This window comes from Temnothorax americanus, unplaced genomic scaffold (assembly GCF_048541705.1).
Source record: "Temnothorax americanus isolate GAGA-0224 unplaced genomic scaffold, ASM4854170v1 Scaffold11, whole genome shotgun sequence".
NCBI lineage: Eukaryota > Metazoa > Arthropoda > Insecta > Hymenoptera > Formicidae > Temnothorax > Temnothorax americanus.
This window is the reverse complement of record NW_027509242.1, coordinates 1,419,674-1,434,953: the sequence shown is the minus strand read 5'-3', so window position 1 is coordinate 1,434,953 and position 15,280 is coordinate 1,419,674. Positions and strand designations below refer to the sequence as shown.

The window sequence follows — 15,280 nt, the reverse complement described above, 5'->3', positions numbered from 1 at the left end:
ATTTTCCGTTATTTCGTAACATATGATAAGCAATCGGCACGTATGATTTAAAAATCAGTTGTGTTAAAGAGAATGGAAAGGATCAATTCGCCAACTAATTAGAAGCGGGATATATTTTCGATCGCGGCGAGTATCGCGGAATTGAAATTTCAGCGTGTCATTTTAAAATAAGCCGTCAACTATGTCGCTGGCTGGTCAATCCCTTGATAATTCAAGGAACTTTTAACTGCAACCTTTATAACTCCCGTGGTAGCTTCCGCCTCTCCCTTCTCCCGTCAAACCCGTCCTAGGAGCGCTACTTTCTTCCGCCCCCTTTACGACTGGTCTACTCTCTCTTTACGGAGCTGTACATCCTAAATAATTGATCCTAACGTAGTTGCCGGTGTTTTTATAACTGTTTTACCGCCCGCTCTCGCCGCTGTGATATACATTATTTAGCCGTCGGTTTTTAAAGCGAGGTCGCCGGGGCGCGGAGGTGCGAAAAGACTGAAGGCCTATTCGTCGCCGCGCGCGCTGCAGAATTAAAATGTATGCCAGCGGTCGTCGCTACCTACATTCAATTAAATCGCCGGATTTCGCGCGGCGCCATTAACCGCGGCAAGTAATCTCTCCGTGGAATAAGAAAACGGCTATTGCAGAGATTGCGTCTCCCACCTTTATAACAGTCCTCGCCGGATTGTACGAGGAGAGGGCCCGTATTCACGCTCCATCGAACTCCAGTATGCGATGTGGAACTTCTAAGGTATCTTTCGGTAAATCAAATTATATGCATACTGATACGATAATATCGATCACTTCTATTGAAGTCGAATAATTTTCATATAAACGAGACACAATCTTTTTTTCTGTTATGTAAACGATATTCATATATATCCTTTTTCTCTCTTCTCCCTTTCCTCTCTCTTTCTCTCTCTTTCTCCCCCTCTCTCTTTCTTTCTCTCTAATATTTTTACCAAGTAACACCATTATATAAATTATTCGCAAGACACCACAAGACCCTCGATTCGCGCAGTTGTCGGTACAAACAATACGTATATATATCTCGTCACACATTTTACAGCTGCTCGTACCCGAGAAGCCTCCACATGACCCGTTTCCACATGACCCTGCCCCCTTCCCTGAATTTCAGTTCCACCGCTCAAATATTCACGATTTGTCAACTCTGTTAAATTATTCATTTCCCGCAGGTATCTTTGTTATCTTATCGATAAGTCGAAAGATGAAGGACAAGTGGATTCCAATAGAAATCGCCGTTTCCTATCTTCGCTCGTACCGCTCTCCATCCTCCGTCTACCTACCCTCTCCCTCGAGTGCCACGCTCCTAAGAATGAAGGTGTAGAATGCAGAATGCAACGTCGCGCTCTTGCAGAGAGCACTTTGACACGGCCCCACGGGTACATTACTAGGATTGCTGCCACCAATTGAACTCCCCCAACTCGCCGAGACCCCGGCCCGAGTCCCTTATATCTGCAAACACAGCCGCCCGAGGCGACACCGCCGTTCAAACACTCAATCGCTCGATTCACAACGCTGAAGTAACTTGAAATTCTCCATTGTTAATGTTATTTGACTTATCCGCGCTGATGCCGGCGCTGATCTCTATAATAGGTAATACCGTGAAAGGATTCGTGTGCCGGCATTGTTCGGTTAAGTTTTGCGAGCGCTATGATTAAGGCCCACCTACCCTCTACGTCGCGTCGCTGATGTATCAGTAGATTGTGTAGGTATCGTCAGAAATAACACAAATTTATAATAACGGAAAATTTATAGAATATCTCATATGCAATTTGTGAATTTCAAAGCTTCTTTTTATATTTCAAATTTTCTTTTTATATTTTCAGTCTGACGCAAACTATTGCTTCCATAAATGATGAAAAAGATACGAAATTCAGGATTTGCTGATATTGATAATTAGTATTACGTATTAATTCTTTATAAAACAAGTACGTTTACAATTTGTTACTTAAATTTATACCTTATGCAAATATTTCGTATTAATTTGGAAAGTATATTTATGGATCCCTGTTATATTTATTTGTATTTGCGGAAGTATACAATTGATTGCGCCGTATAAAACTAGAACAACTGTTTAAAGATTGTAAATTCGAGTTGCTTAAAAATCGTACGTTTCATGCATAATAAGTGTAATATCTCTACGGGGAAGTGCATTTCTCGTTTTTTCAGTACTGTTGCATTCCACGTACCGTGCGAACGCTATCCCGCGATACGTTTAGTCCCACGTGTATGGCGCTGCGCTACTTTGTGCGTTATTTATGAATATTTATAATACCTCGTGTAAAAATTTCATCAAGAAACATATGCACATTTCTTACGATTCTGTTAAACAACATTGTATCTAACCCTTTATTACAAATAACGCGAATGAATTTGACAAATATACGAGTACGTTTGTTTAGAGAAGTGATCCAAGCATGTCGACACGCTCGCGAGACGAATAAGATGTTGCTATCTAAACAAATTCTACTTGCGACTAATCACAATGGTGCCGCGGCATCTAATATCAAAAGAATAAATTTATTCGAAAACGCTCGTATTCGTGAGCACTGTATCCGCGCGAGAGAAACCTTCCCGCGTATACGACCGATTACACGTCATCGAAATCCACGATCGAGGGATCTCAAGTAGCGATCGTCGGACAGATATATCCGCTAATACACTGCTTCTCGCGCCCATAGTACCACTTTATACGACCGAAATTCCCAGTAAGATGCAGGAGGACACCGGCAGGGCGGGGAGGAATTCGTAATACGGAGGGCCGCTCTACGACTCCGCTGGGAGGAATTCCGGGGTACGTTTTAAATTGCTGCATCCCCAACCTTCTTGTTTATGTATGCTACCGTGTTTCTTATTCTTGTGCGGCAGCGAAGGAGAGCGCGCGCCCCCCTAACTTTATGTGCACAGTGCCGACATAAGTATGCAATCTATGCGTCGGTGTGGCCCGCGTGGGCACGTGTGAGTGCCACGTGTGTACGTGTACATGTGTTTGTGGTGTGTGCGTATGTGTACGCGCGCATGTGTGTACATGCGTGGAACGAAGCGGCACGACTGTAGCCTGAGGAAAACGTGCTACACACGCGCGTAACGTCGCGCGCGCACGTACGTGTGTATTGTATGGCGAAACGTGGCCCTATGTTTTCTCCCGCCGTGTATTTGGATCTCCCTACGATCCGCGCGTTTCCTCCCGTGGATTCTTTTCGTGTTTCGAAACAGCCCAGACTCTTCCTCCGTATTTCCACCCTCGCCGCACCGCCGCCACCGGGGCGCACTCTTTCGTTCCTATCTCTCCGCCACAATTGCTGGTAATCTACGATCTAGGGTGGTGGATTTAACTGTGGATCTCAGCCACGGTAATTTGTAAAGTTTTTAATATTGCAGGCTCGAACGGAAACGACGGTGCGGAAATGATTTTCTAAAAGCGGCAATTATAAGAATGACGAAGAATTAGCTTGATAATTTTGTACAATTTTAATAACTCAACGCAATTTAACGCGTCACTTTAAACATATTATTTTAATTCTATATCAGGTACATATACCTGTGTTCTACAAAAATAAAAAAATTACTTATAAAAATTTCCTAATTATAAATCATAAAATACAGCATTATTAAAAATAAAAATTATAATTAATTACTTCTGTTTGGAGGGATCTTTCATTTTATTTATTTATATTATAAAATACTCCCGAAAATGTGTGGTTTAATGTATAAAATTTAAATCACGCGTATTGCATGTTAATAATTACTTTACGTATAATGATAAAAATATATTTTTTAAAATCACAGTCTAAATAAAAATGAAAAGATTTTTGAGATTTCTCTTCTATATAATTATGTTGTACCAATACTGGTTTATTTTTTGTTAAAATGAATAATTATCATGCAGATGATGCATGAAGTAGAAATGCTTTTATTGCGCAATAAACGAAAATGTCTGTATAACAATGTACATATTTCTTATTAAGTTAATAAATATAATTATCAATTTCTTGTTAAGAGTGTACAAATGTCGCATCATGATAATTATACGAGATAACATGATAAAGAGAGAGAGAGAGAGATAGAGAGAGAGAAAGAGAAAGAGGGAGAAAAAAAGAGAAAGACATGCACGGTTACTTTTTATAAGGAATCGAAGCATTGAATGTGTATGTGCAAACAATTATAAACATCTTTAATTCTCATATAATTTCACGAGCCAGCGAATTGTGCGATTATACTTTTGATGACAAAAAATTGTGGGATGTCTTTATAATGAGCATTTTTCAGCAATATAGTCTGTGTGGCCAAAATAAAGAATAAAGCAAATATCAATAAACTAATAAAAAAAATATCCTAAAGTTACCGATTTATTGCATTAAATTTTTTGCTTTTAAATTTTCATAATAATTGGTTACATTTCTCATAAAACTTCTCTTTTAACAAATAAAAATCTTCATTTTCATAAAACAGCGCAAATAAAATGCAGTTTTTGTAAAAACGTAGACACTTACATTTACACGCTTATCAATGTGGTAAAAGAATTATAAATAATATCTATGATAAATAAAAATTTTTGTTATTTCATAGAAGTAATTCTTCTCTCGAAATTATCATTTTGTGCTCAAGTAATTTGTAATCGAGTAATTTAATAATTTCTTATTACATGATTATCACGTTTATTATATTGTCGAAATCTTTAAAACAATATTCACAACTCATATCACAATTCATTGACGCATATATATTTGCTTAATTCTGAACTTCTTCATACGTCCGAAATAGAACTGGGTTTACACGTCGTATTCTGATAAAAAATATGGTTATATTAAAAAGATTACTTTAACCCTCGGTGTAAAACGTGATTACACGTATAAAATATTAATAAAGCTGTTATTATACGCTTGGCAAATATATATAGGACGACATATGTTGTATGAAACTATACATATATATGTTAACTGTTAAGCGTGGATGCGGCGTTGATATAGAGCACACTGTTCTTGTATTTTTATGCATAACTAGAAACATAGTAATATTTTTTTTCGTAATTATTCTTTTATGACGCTTTCCACGTGTACTTCATGTATTATGTATTAAAAATACCACTGTTATTTAGCAGTTTGCAGGTATAAAGTTACAATAAAAAGAAATCATATCTTATATTTGTATAAAATAATTTCTTTCTCTCCCTTCCTTTCTTTGTGTGTATTTGATCGATATATAACAAATTTTGTCACAGATATACGCGTCTACATCCACGTTCCGGCTTCTTCTCTTATAATAATAAATCAATTTTTAGCAGAACTCTGGAAGAGTCTCTTAATTTCACGACGTTGGCGTTGTTTCAATTTTGTACGTGTACTACTCCATCACGACTCCACGTGATTAACCATATATTTGACTATCGTATCTTAACCCCGTCTCTCTCTCTCTCTTTCTCTCTTTCGTTGCACCTTCTTATTACCGTCAGAAAACAATTTTTGGCGAGCTACTTCGGTACGAAATGGCTGCGCGGCGGCGAATTGTACTCCTGGCCACGAATACCCGGCGTTATACGAACAAACAACGTAAGCACAGCGGCAAGTGGAGAAATAGAGATATAGTGGCTAGGCGTAGGTTTTGATGGTAGCTGTTGGTGCGCGGCGATGTGGTATACGTGGTAGGTCGGTTAGGGGTTAGGGCAGGCCGGTTGGTCGCGGTGCGCGGGGCGGCAGAGGGAAGGTTTGGATATCTTGTCGAGGATAGGCTGCCGGGTGCAAGTAGGTTTAATATTTGATACCGCGGGCTGGTCATCCTGCCGAGGCGATAACACAGGCCCCGCGGGAACCTTCCGCCCAACCATCCCTCGGAAAACGACTGCCGCCAAACTCGCACAGTGTCCCTCCGCTCTGTCCCTACCTACCCCCTGCCGCTGCCGACGATTCTCTCATCTACGTCCTACGTATTCCAACGGTCCGTTCCGTTTCTTACTGATCCGCTCGTTTTCTTCCTTTTTTTTCCTTGTACCGGAGATCGTCCCGATGCGTCGTCGTGACGATCTATGGGGTATAGTAGCGCTTTCCTCGTCTGGTTCCGCCTTTCAACTTCCGACTTCCGATGCGAGGGACGATTGATCATGGGGTGCAAGAGGTAAATAACCGATATTACTCACCGACGGAATAAACTGTTTACCGCGCGGTTCGCGGCTTGTGAAGCGCCGCCTTACAAATAGACTGCGACCCTGTTCGTAAGAGAACTGTCATATAAAAGAAGTCGCGTAACAAACTATCATTACGATTTTTCTATCTACACACGACAATCAGGGATATTAAATAAATATAAGAAGATAGGATATTATATATGCATAAAAAAAAAGATTAATCTTTTTACGGGTCAGTTTCATTGGCAAGATCATATGTAGCAGGGAACGGCTTTATATACATATATATATATATATATATATATATATATATATATATATTCGTTTATTCGATCGACCGAAATCCCGAAACCTTGCGGGACTAACAGAGGGGTCTTGGACGAAGGGTTCGCGGCACGTTAAAAATTTACTATAAAATAGCTCGCACAAGTCTGCACTTACTGCGAAGATTTGCTTGCCCAAATTTCAACGTATACATAGTCATTAAAATCATTGCCTTAATACTGAGACAGATGTTTGAAAATATTATCTAGTGAGTGGTATAGACTAACTAAATATATCTTTTCATATATTTTTTTTCTAGTTGTTATTATTTTCGTTTCGCACATATACTCATATATATCGTACAATCGCTATTCTCATTACTGTCCTACACGGATTTAAAAGTGAACGTGTTCAAGTGCTAAAAAATAGCGTTAAAATATAGAATACAACAAATGGCGTTCCCCTTACCGTCATACCCTTTCGTCGCTTTAATTACAGTTTTGACTACACATGTGCTTCAAGGCTGTTTTAATGATAGCGTTTAATGCTTTTGCGTGACTTGAGTATTTCAAGGGACGGAACGAGAAATGAGCGGGATGTATAATTATAATGCCAACTGCATAAGATACCTATTTTTAACACAATTCATATTTTGCGCGTTGTCGCGCGTATTTCGTTTTCTTTAGTGCCACTTTGTCATTGTAAACGTGGCATAAAAATAAAAATTCTACCGGTGATCTTACATTTGTGAGACGTTAGATAGAAATTTATTGAGCGCCCATAGTTTCCATTTGCTAAACTAGATATATTTGGAAAATAAATAAAGATCATAAAATAAAGTGAATGAGTTTAAATGAAGTTCAAAAAACATTAATCCACATTTATACAGCATAATCAGCGTTATGTGTAACTGCCTGATGTTAAAATTTATACATTTTAAATGAAAATTGCATGCAATGTTATTATGGACGGAGCAAATAAGCGTTTAATTTGAGAACTGTGCATGTGCGTTGCACTTGCTCTGTGGTATTAAGAAATACTCTGATCAAATATACTCTGATTAATTTGATATAAATGTAATATTAACGCGGATTAATGAATTTCAGTTATTTCGACATTTCGTCGTGAACATTTAAAACAGATTTTATATGCGCAATTTCTGCGTTCGGTATACTCTCGTATATAAAGGATTAATGGGGGGAAACACGGGATACACGTTTATCGCGCAGCTTGCTACGGTACAAAGAATATCGAGACCAATTTTTGATAACAATATAAATGTTACAACAATACGGATTAATGAATTTCGATTGTTTTATCAGTCGCTGGTACTGCTATATGGGGGATTAAAAACGGATTTCATATACGTGATTTCCCCACGGTAGGAGCACCGCGATTTCGCCTATCGCTCATCTCGAACGGCAGTAATGTCAGATTCGAGCGTGTCTTCTTAAGAAGAAAAATACAAAGTAGCACATACAATATACATGTAATGTACATAGAACCAGATATGATTTTACTAATATGTCAAAGCGTCGTGACAGCGTGTTTCGCTTGAGCCAACGAAAGTTTGATGTGATGTGTATAGATATAAGAAAAAAAAGACGTCATCCGTTTTCGTACTGACGCGCGCACGACGGTGAGACTTACTTGGGGATGAAGTTCACTCCGACGACTTTTCCAATGAAGGAAAGGTGTGCAACGAGCGGTGGAGAGACAGATTGAACGAGATGGGAAAAAGAAAGCGCGCGTACTTACGTGCGTACGAATTACATGTTTACATGTATGTAAACGATAAAAGTAAAAAAGAGGATTTATCACGCCAACGAGATAAAGATAACGCGGATTATGACATTTGTGTATGATCGAGCGAGCGCGCGCGCACGCGAAAGAAAGAGAGATAGCTGATATTCGCTATGGAGGAGAAAGACGCGCCGGAAGAGGTTACAGAGATGTACCGGTGGGAAGATAGAGAAAGCAAAAGAGAGAAAGATGGACTTGGTTCAACTAGAAATATAGAGAGAGGGTGTAAAGAGGATCGAGCGCGAGCGGCGACGGCGGCGGCGGCGGCGGTGGTGGCGACGGCGGTGGCGGTGGCGGTGGTGGGCAAAGCGTAGACGTGGAAGGGTGAAGGGATGCGAGACGCACACACACTCGCGCAGAGACGAACACACACGGGAAAGGATGGACAAACGGGTGGTCGCGGTTAGCGACACCCATGCGAGGCCTGAAAGCAAGGGCAAAGATGGCCGACGTGCATGAGATTAGGGGCGCAAGCGTAACCGCGCGAGGCTCCGCCCCCGTTCGACGAAGCTCTCCGTTCTGCTGGCTGATGCCGAGCTCACCCCCTTTGCTCTCCCTCCCGTACACGAGCGCGAACCCTCTCGTCGTGGGCAAGCGCCACGCTGCCGCATCGTCCAGGACCACCAACCCCCGCTGCAACCCCACCAGCAACCCCACGTACACGGACAGCGCTCCTGCCATCCCCCTGGAAGAGTTCATCCGCGAAGCGCTCCTCGCTGGCCAGTCAGCGCCAAAAAGTGCAGAGCTTCGGGACAAGAGTCCGCGTCCTGCCCTGCGCGTTACCTTTAACCCTTGTATATGGCAGTGACGAGCCGGTGGTTCGTCCCTTTCCCTCCGCCGGTGTCACCCCGGGAGTCTCGTGGGACACGAAGAATCTGGTGACTTTATCGCTCGGATCGTGGATCGTCTCTCGATCGGTTTCCCCGGCCCTCCTTTGGCGGGAACGTTAAGCCGTAGGGTGGACCCTGGTGAACGTCGAGTGAAGTGTCTGGTAGCGGTGCAATCGATCTTAGTTCGCGGAAAGAAAGGTGCTCGCGATTACGCGATCGTTGGTGATCGTTGCTTGTCATCGGTGACACACACGGGTGCTTCTTCGTTGACCGTGCAGTTATGCGAACGTTGTTCCATCGGTGTCCAATCTAAACTGACGATCGAGATGCGGAACCGCCGGTCTCCAACGTTCTCCGTCGCTGTACAGATAGACTGATCTCTCGGCCGAGACCAACGATAAGTGGGTGCATCGTACAGGTGCCGAGATCTCTTAACGGATTATCATATCGGTGCGTTCTCTTCACCGGACGTGGCTCGACTTCGCTCGGCACATATCGCACGGTGAAAACGTGAACGGTGCAAACAACTCTTTTTGAAATCGTTTCGATATCCAGACACTTTGGTCACACAGATGCGAATGCGTCTTGGAACCAAGAAGCGCAGCCGTCGCTGCTGGTGTCACGCTTGTCGTTCCGTCTGAGGGTGCCGATTCGGAAACCAGCCGCGGACCCTTAAGCCGGGATAGGCTTAGCGGCACGCAGAATGATGTACTCGCCGGACAAGATGATGGGGAGCAAGGGACTCCACGGGGCACCGATCACCGCCCCGGGGTGCTTCCCCTCGGGGAGATACTCGCCGCCGCCTTATCGCGCCGCGCCGGATCCGATGCCGCCGCCGCCGAGACGATGTATGCCGAACTCTACGGTGAGTGAAACTACTTGTTCCCTACTTGTGATTTTCGTCGAACCTTATACACATATCCCGCCCGATAGTTTCGACTGTTTCGAGGATTATTGTGAAATTCTTCGCGAGAATCTTCACAATTTATCTCGGGTCGCGACGTTATCTACGACGTAAACGCGATGCAACGATAAACGAGGTAGTATTACAATACTGATGGGTCGTTTTTTTTTTTTTTAACAACTTATATATTTCCTATTCTTTTGTACATATTTATACGTATTGTACTATAGAAGAGGCCGGAACGTATGTAACTGAGTAGAGGCAGTTCTAACAGAAAACTCTGTTTGTATTTATGTGTGGCACAACAAATGTTAAATAAAAATAACATATCAATAATTACAAGTCAGCGCATTAATTTATTGCGATTGTCATATCAGAGCATCCTGAATGATACAAATAGTGAATAAAATAATAGGATACAAATCAAAAAATAATAGAAACAAAATAATAGGATACTTATCGGATATTTCTTGAATCAATCTTAAGTTTCTTAGTAATCGCATTACATAAATCGTTCCATGAATATTCTAATGTGTTTAGTAATAGATGAGATTTAGCTTCGTTCATCGATTGTGTCTCTAGCTTCGATAAGCAGATCAGTAAATCAAATCAAGATTTTATTTTAAGAGAGTACGTATTGTCGATTAGATGTCTCAAAAATTTTGAACAACGCCGCAACAAGATTTGTAAAGAAAGCTGAAACTGCTTTTTCTTATATTCAATTATCCGGTAAAAATAAATATTTAAATAATACCGACCATAAAAGTTAACGGAATTAAATTATTCCACGAATTAACTTATAATGATATCAAAAGTTATAACATATTTAGACGAATTAAAAATATATAATTTGTCTCATTCTTTAAAAGTTGAAAATATCACAAATTCGTTAATATAGTCAAAGAATCAGAAAGATATTCTAAAAGGAGTCAATTCTCTTTCATAATAAAATTGAATAGATAATTTGTTTATTAATCTAACAAAAGATTACTACAACGCGTACAATGTATAATATACGTTTTAGATTTAACTTGCTTAACACATTTGAAATATTTGAACGTACCTATTCGTGATTACATTCAATTACATTATATTATTTACCGCACATGCAATATATTACACGTGTTATTGTACGGCTGATATGCAATTTGTTTTCGGTTATTTAAAATGCGTTTAAAACGGTGAACTAGATAAACGTAAGAATACGACACTACGGAGCATTTAAGGAGGGTGGCGAGGCATGTCGTTGAAATTTCTCTTCATTCGTTTTCATTGCCCGACACTTGACCGCGTCGGCATGCTGTATACTCATATTTCTCATACTTATTGCTGACATGTAGACACACTCAATTTTAGTGCGAATATATCTATAAATATAACTGCGGGAAATATCAAGAATACGTATAAACTCATATGTTTCTTTTTATATATTAGATTCATGGAAATATCAATATTTCTCCCAAGTTGCATCTATATTTATAAATCATCGCCTTTCTGGAAAAGTTTGGATCCATTTCTTCAGAATTGCATTTAGCTAATGAAACAGATATTCAGTGAAATTCTTCGCGAGAATGGATAAGTTATATCTCGTTACTACTAGTGACATTGTAAATGTACAATATATTCAGAGAATTTATATTTAAAAATATATTTGAGTAGTAGGTACGAAGAAAAATGACAATGGCACTTTAAAGTTACTATTTATTGAATAATTTGTGCTAACAAAAAATAGTAATATTATTTTACCGTATAATAAACACTGTTATCACATATAACTCAAAATAATACAAAACTATTAAAAGTCAACCATTATTAAAAATTCATATTTTGATAATAGTTAAAATAATTTAACACATAATAGCACCTAATTTAAATAATATTTTAAGAAATTTTTATCGCGATTGTAGCGTATTATTATAAAGAATTATATGAATGGATTTTGAAAAACAAATCTACACTATATATATATGGATAAGATTTCAAAAATTCTCCAATATTTATTTAAAAAAAAAATATCTTTATTAAGGGCAAGTGACTACTTTTAAATCTGAAATATATTTGATTGGCTTTTTTGAGGTTTTTTTTAAATAATAATTAAAACAATTTGACGGATAAAAGATTGTAGGCGATTTATAAATGTCCAGAATAATCAAATAATCATGAAAGATATTTCCTTCATAGCATGCTAAACTAGTTTTAAAAAAATAGAATATTTTTATCGAAAATACTTTAATATTTATCAGAAAATACTGATACGTAATTGTCTGTACGGAGATAATAGTAGTCTAGCACATTTCGTTTGTTCTCTCTCTCTCTCTCTCTCTCTCTCTCTCTCTCTCTCTCTCTCTCTCTCTCTCTCTCTCTCTCTCTCTCTCTCTCTCTCTACATATAAAACTATTTTCAATAGAATTTAAAAAAAACGTTGAGTCGAACCTAATTAAAAAATCATCAATATAGCCACATTAGAGTTTTTTTTTTCAAAACGAAATCCAATCGTATTAATATCGATGAACAAAATACTTATTTATATCGATATTAATACGATTGGATTTCGTTTTGAAAAAAAAAAAAAACTAATGTGACTATATTGATAATTTTATCAAAGAAAACTAATTGACTCAGTAATTGACTTACATTGGCATCACTTATGTCAAACAAGTAATGAAGAGAAACCTGATTGTATGGAAAAAAGCAACACATAATATGTAAATCATTTTTCAATTTACAAACTTGAAACAAGCTTAATTTCCGCTTGTATAATTTCTTATCTTATATATCGACAAATTCAAAGAATTATGTCAATCCTGTTCTGATAAGCTTGTCTCCAATTAGGCCAATCTAACAACTAACTATCATAATTGAATTTAAACTATTATTTGCGCCGAATCACCATTGTGAATATAACAATCACTCGAGCAGCGATCCGATCGCGCTAAATTGCATTACCGAGCTGTCGTAGAAATGCAGCTTCGGTCGATGCAAAAGTGAAATTGGTCGGGGAAATATCCGTAGCGATAGAATTCGTGTCCGGCGAGAAGCGCTCAATAAAAATAACTTTCGATTCGCGATGCAGTTAAAATTAAACGTCTCAAGGTTCCATTTAAATCATATTCCACGGTTTGCCGAAGCGCTGCATTTAGAGTATGCACGTAGGTATCGAGCGATATGTTTTTCTATCAAGGTCGAACAAAATATCATTAAACGAATCGTACAGAAGTTGCGTTGTCCTAAGATATTCGAGCCATCAGCGAGAGAGGAATCTAAACGTGTCGATAAAACCCCTCTACGTAAGAATATTTAAAATAAATGAAAGGAGAAATTTTTGATATTATAAGGACGAGGATTAAACCGCTCGAGTAAAGTCTAGGATCTGAGCGGATATCGATTATTTTAATGTCTTACGACCCCCACGGCGAGTTTACTTAGTTGTGAATATGCCGCTAACTTTACCTTACGCTGTTAATCTTCATAAATTTAATAAGATAGAGACATGAAAGCTATTCGTCACTATTTTTAATGTTGAAAATTGGCACAATCCTAGAGAGAAATAAATGCTTATGTAAAATGAGAGCTCGGTCTTTGACAATACACGCTTTACGCGCGATCGTTATTTCAAAATCAAAATCTTTCTATTGTCTTTTACTTTTCTTTTAATTGCAAATTGTTGAAACAACGGTCTTACTTGCTGTAATAACAATTCTCTTACTTTCAGTATTAACTCTAGTATTTAACTTCTTCTGTGGGCAGCAGGAAGTTTATTAAAATTGCATGTTTTTCAAATGTTTAGCATTGCAAAGTGAATCAATCTTGGCATTCGAATTCGAGATATCACTATAGTCACTATTTCACAAGTAATGCAAAAATATATAATAATTTTTTTACAACTTAACATTGCAAATTATGTAATTTACATAAAAAAAGGAAATAAATATAACAAATTTTACATTTATATTTACATCAGAGCGATTTTATCATGCCGTTTTTGCTATTGCAATTGAAACGAGAAAGAAAAGAAAAAGAAGTTTTGATTCTCTATCCATCTCATCGATTCAACTCATCTTATTTTACGGCAATACTCATAAAACCTGTGAAACTAGCAGATATCTATGGAAACAATCACAGTTGAGCCACGTTCTCTTCTCTACCCATTCCTTCAGCCATACGCTCTCATCTCCCTTGTCCTTCTTGTCCTTCACTTTTCCGATCCCTCGGCAGACTTCTCCGACTACCGAGGTCGAAACCAAAACCATATCGAACGACCGAAGCGTCGAGTTTCCTCCCCCGTCGGCGCGATGCGTTCCCTGGGCTACATCGCGGGCTCCGCAGTCTTTAGTTTATTCATGTGACGTAATAGGATAAAAACCGTCGCTACGAGCTGAGTGCCTAGATGAGATTACAGCCGTACTGTTACGCCCGGTAACGCGAATCCGATGTAATCGCCCCTTCCTTTGATTTTTCTGTTCAGTTCTCCCGATAACGCGCGAGAGGTGGCTCCGCACGGAACGCGCATCCCAGCGTACTTATACCATCACCCCTTCATCACCTCCCCCCTTACCTTTCCCATTTCACTCGCATACTAATGCTTTATCGCCTTTTTCTTCTGGATACGATCTTCTAAGTACGGATCGAACATGACTAATACTGTGACCGGGAGTTATTGTGATTCCGCGAATCGGAAACACCCACACACAAAACGCTTTTGGTACATTCCTTCACATTCTATATTTAGTCGAGTGGGATAGAATAGGGAATATCGATATACTATTAAAAATCTGCATTTTTTTTAAATAATAATAACACGTTGCAAAAGGATCGCCTTAAATCGGCGATTTAATTTATTTGTCTAACAATAAGAAAAGACGTTAGACTTTATCGGCAAATTTTTAATTTTTATATAAATAACAACGATCAGATGCATTATTTTTCACAGCTATCGTATACCTTAAGATCAGCTTAAAATGCTCGATGATAAATATAAATACGTTATGATCTTCAAAATTTATACGAATGTTAAAACAGCTAATATTATCTTGAAAGTAATTAAAAGGAAGAAATTTGGAATGAGATTATATTTTCGAATATCACAAACATTTTTATAAACGATTCGCTGACGAAACGGTAACGATCGATCGGTGATTACTGGTCATTCGAGTGTACATTTATCTTGATGCCGCGCAAGCGCATATGAGCGCGGATGTTCGCGGTTAAAAGAAGGTATCGATGAAGGTCGATCGTTAATTGTCCATCGCTATTAATTGTCTATGAGCATCAGGCGTGGTTTTCACCTACGGTGTTAATTATCTATGATAATTAATACAGGGTCCCATTACGTATTCATCGGCT

General features: G+C 38.8%; 1 protein-coding gene across 3 annotated transcripts in view; it reads left to right on the top strand.

The window, feature by feature from the left end:
* Positions 1-8,775: 8,775 nt before the first annotated feature.
* Acj6 (abnormal chemosensory protein 6) overlaps positions 8,776-15,280 on the top strand; it is a 52,253-nt gene continuing 45,748 nt past the window's right edge. For 2 of the 3 annotated variants that reach the window (XM_077422122.1, XM_077422114.1), the window contains exon 1: positions 8,776-9,898. In XM_077422122.1, the coding sequence (XP_077278248.1) occupies positions 9,737-9,898 (162 nt within the window). In that variant the 5' untranslated portion in view covers positions 8,776-9,736. The remainder of the gene's footprint in view (positions 9,899-15,280) is intronic. The other variant, XM_077422105.1, reaches the window with a different exon arrangement.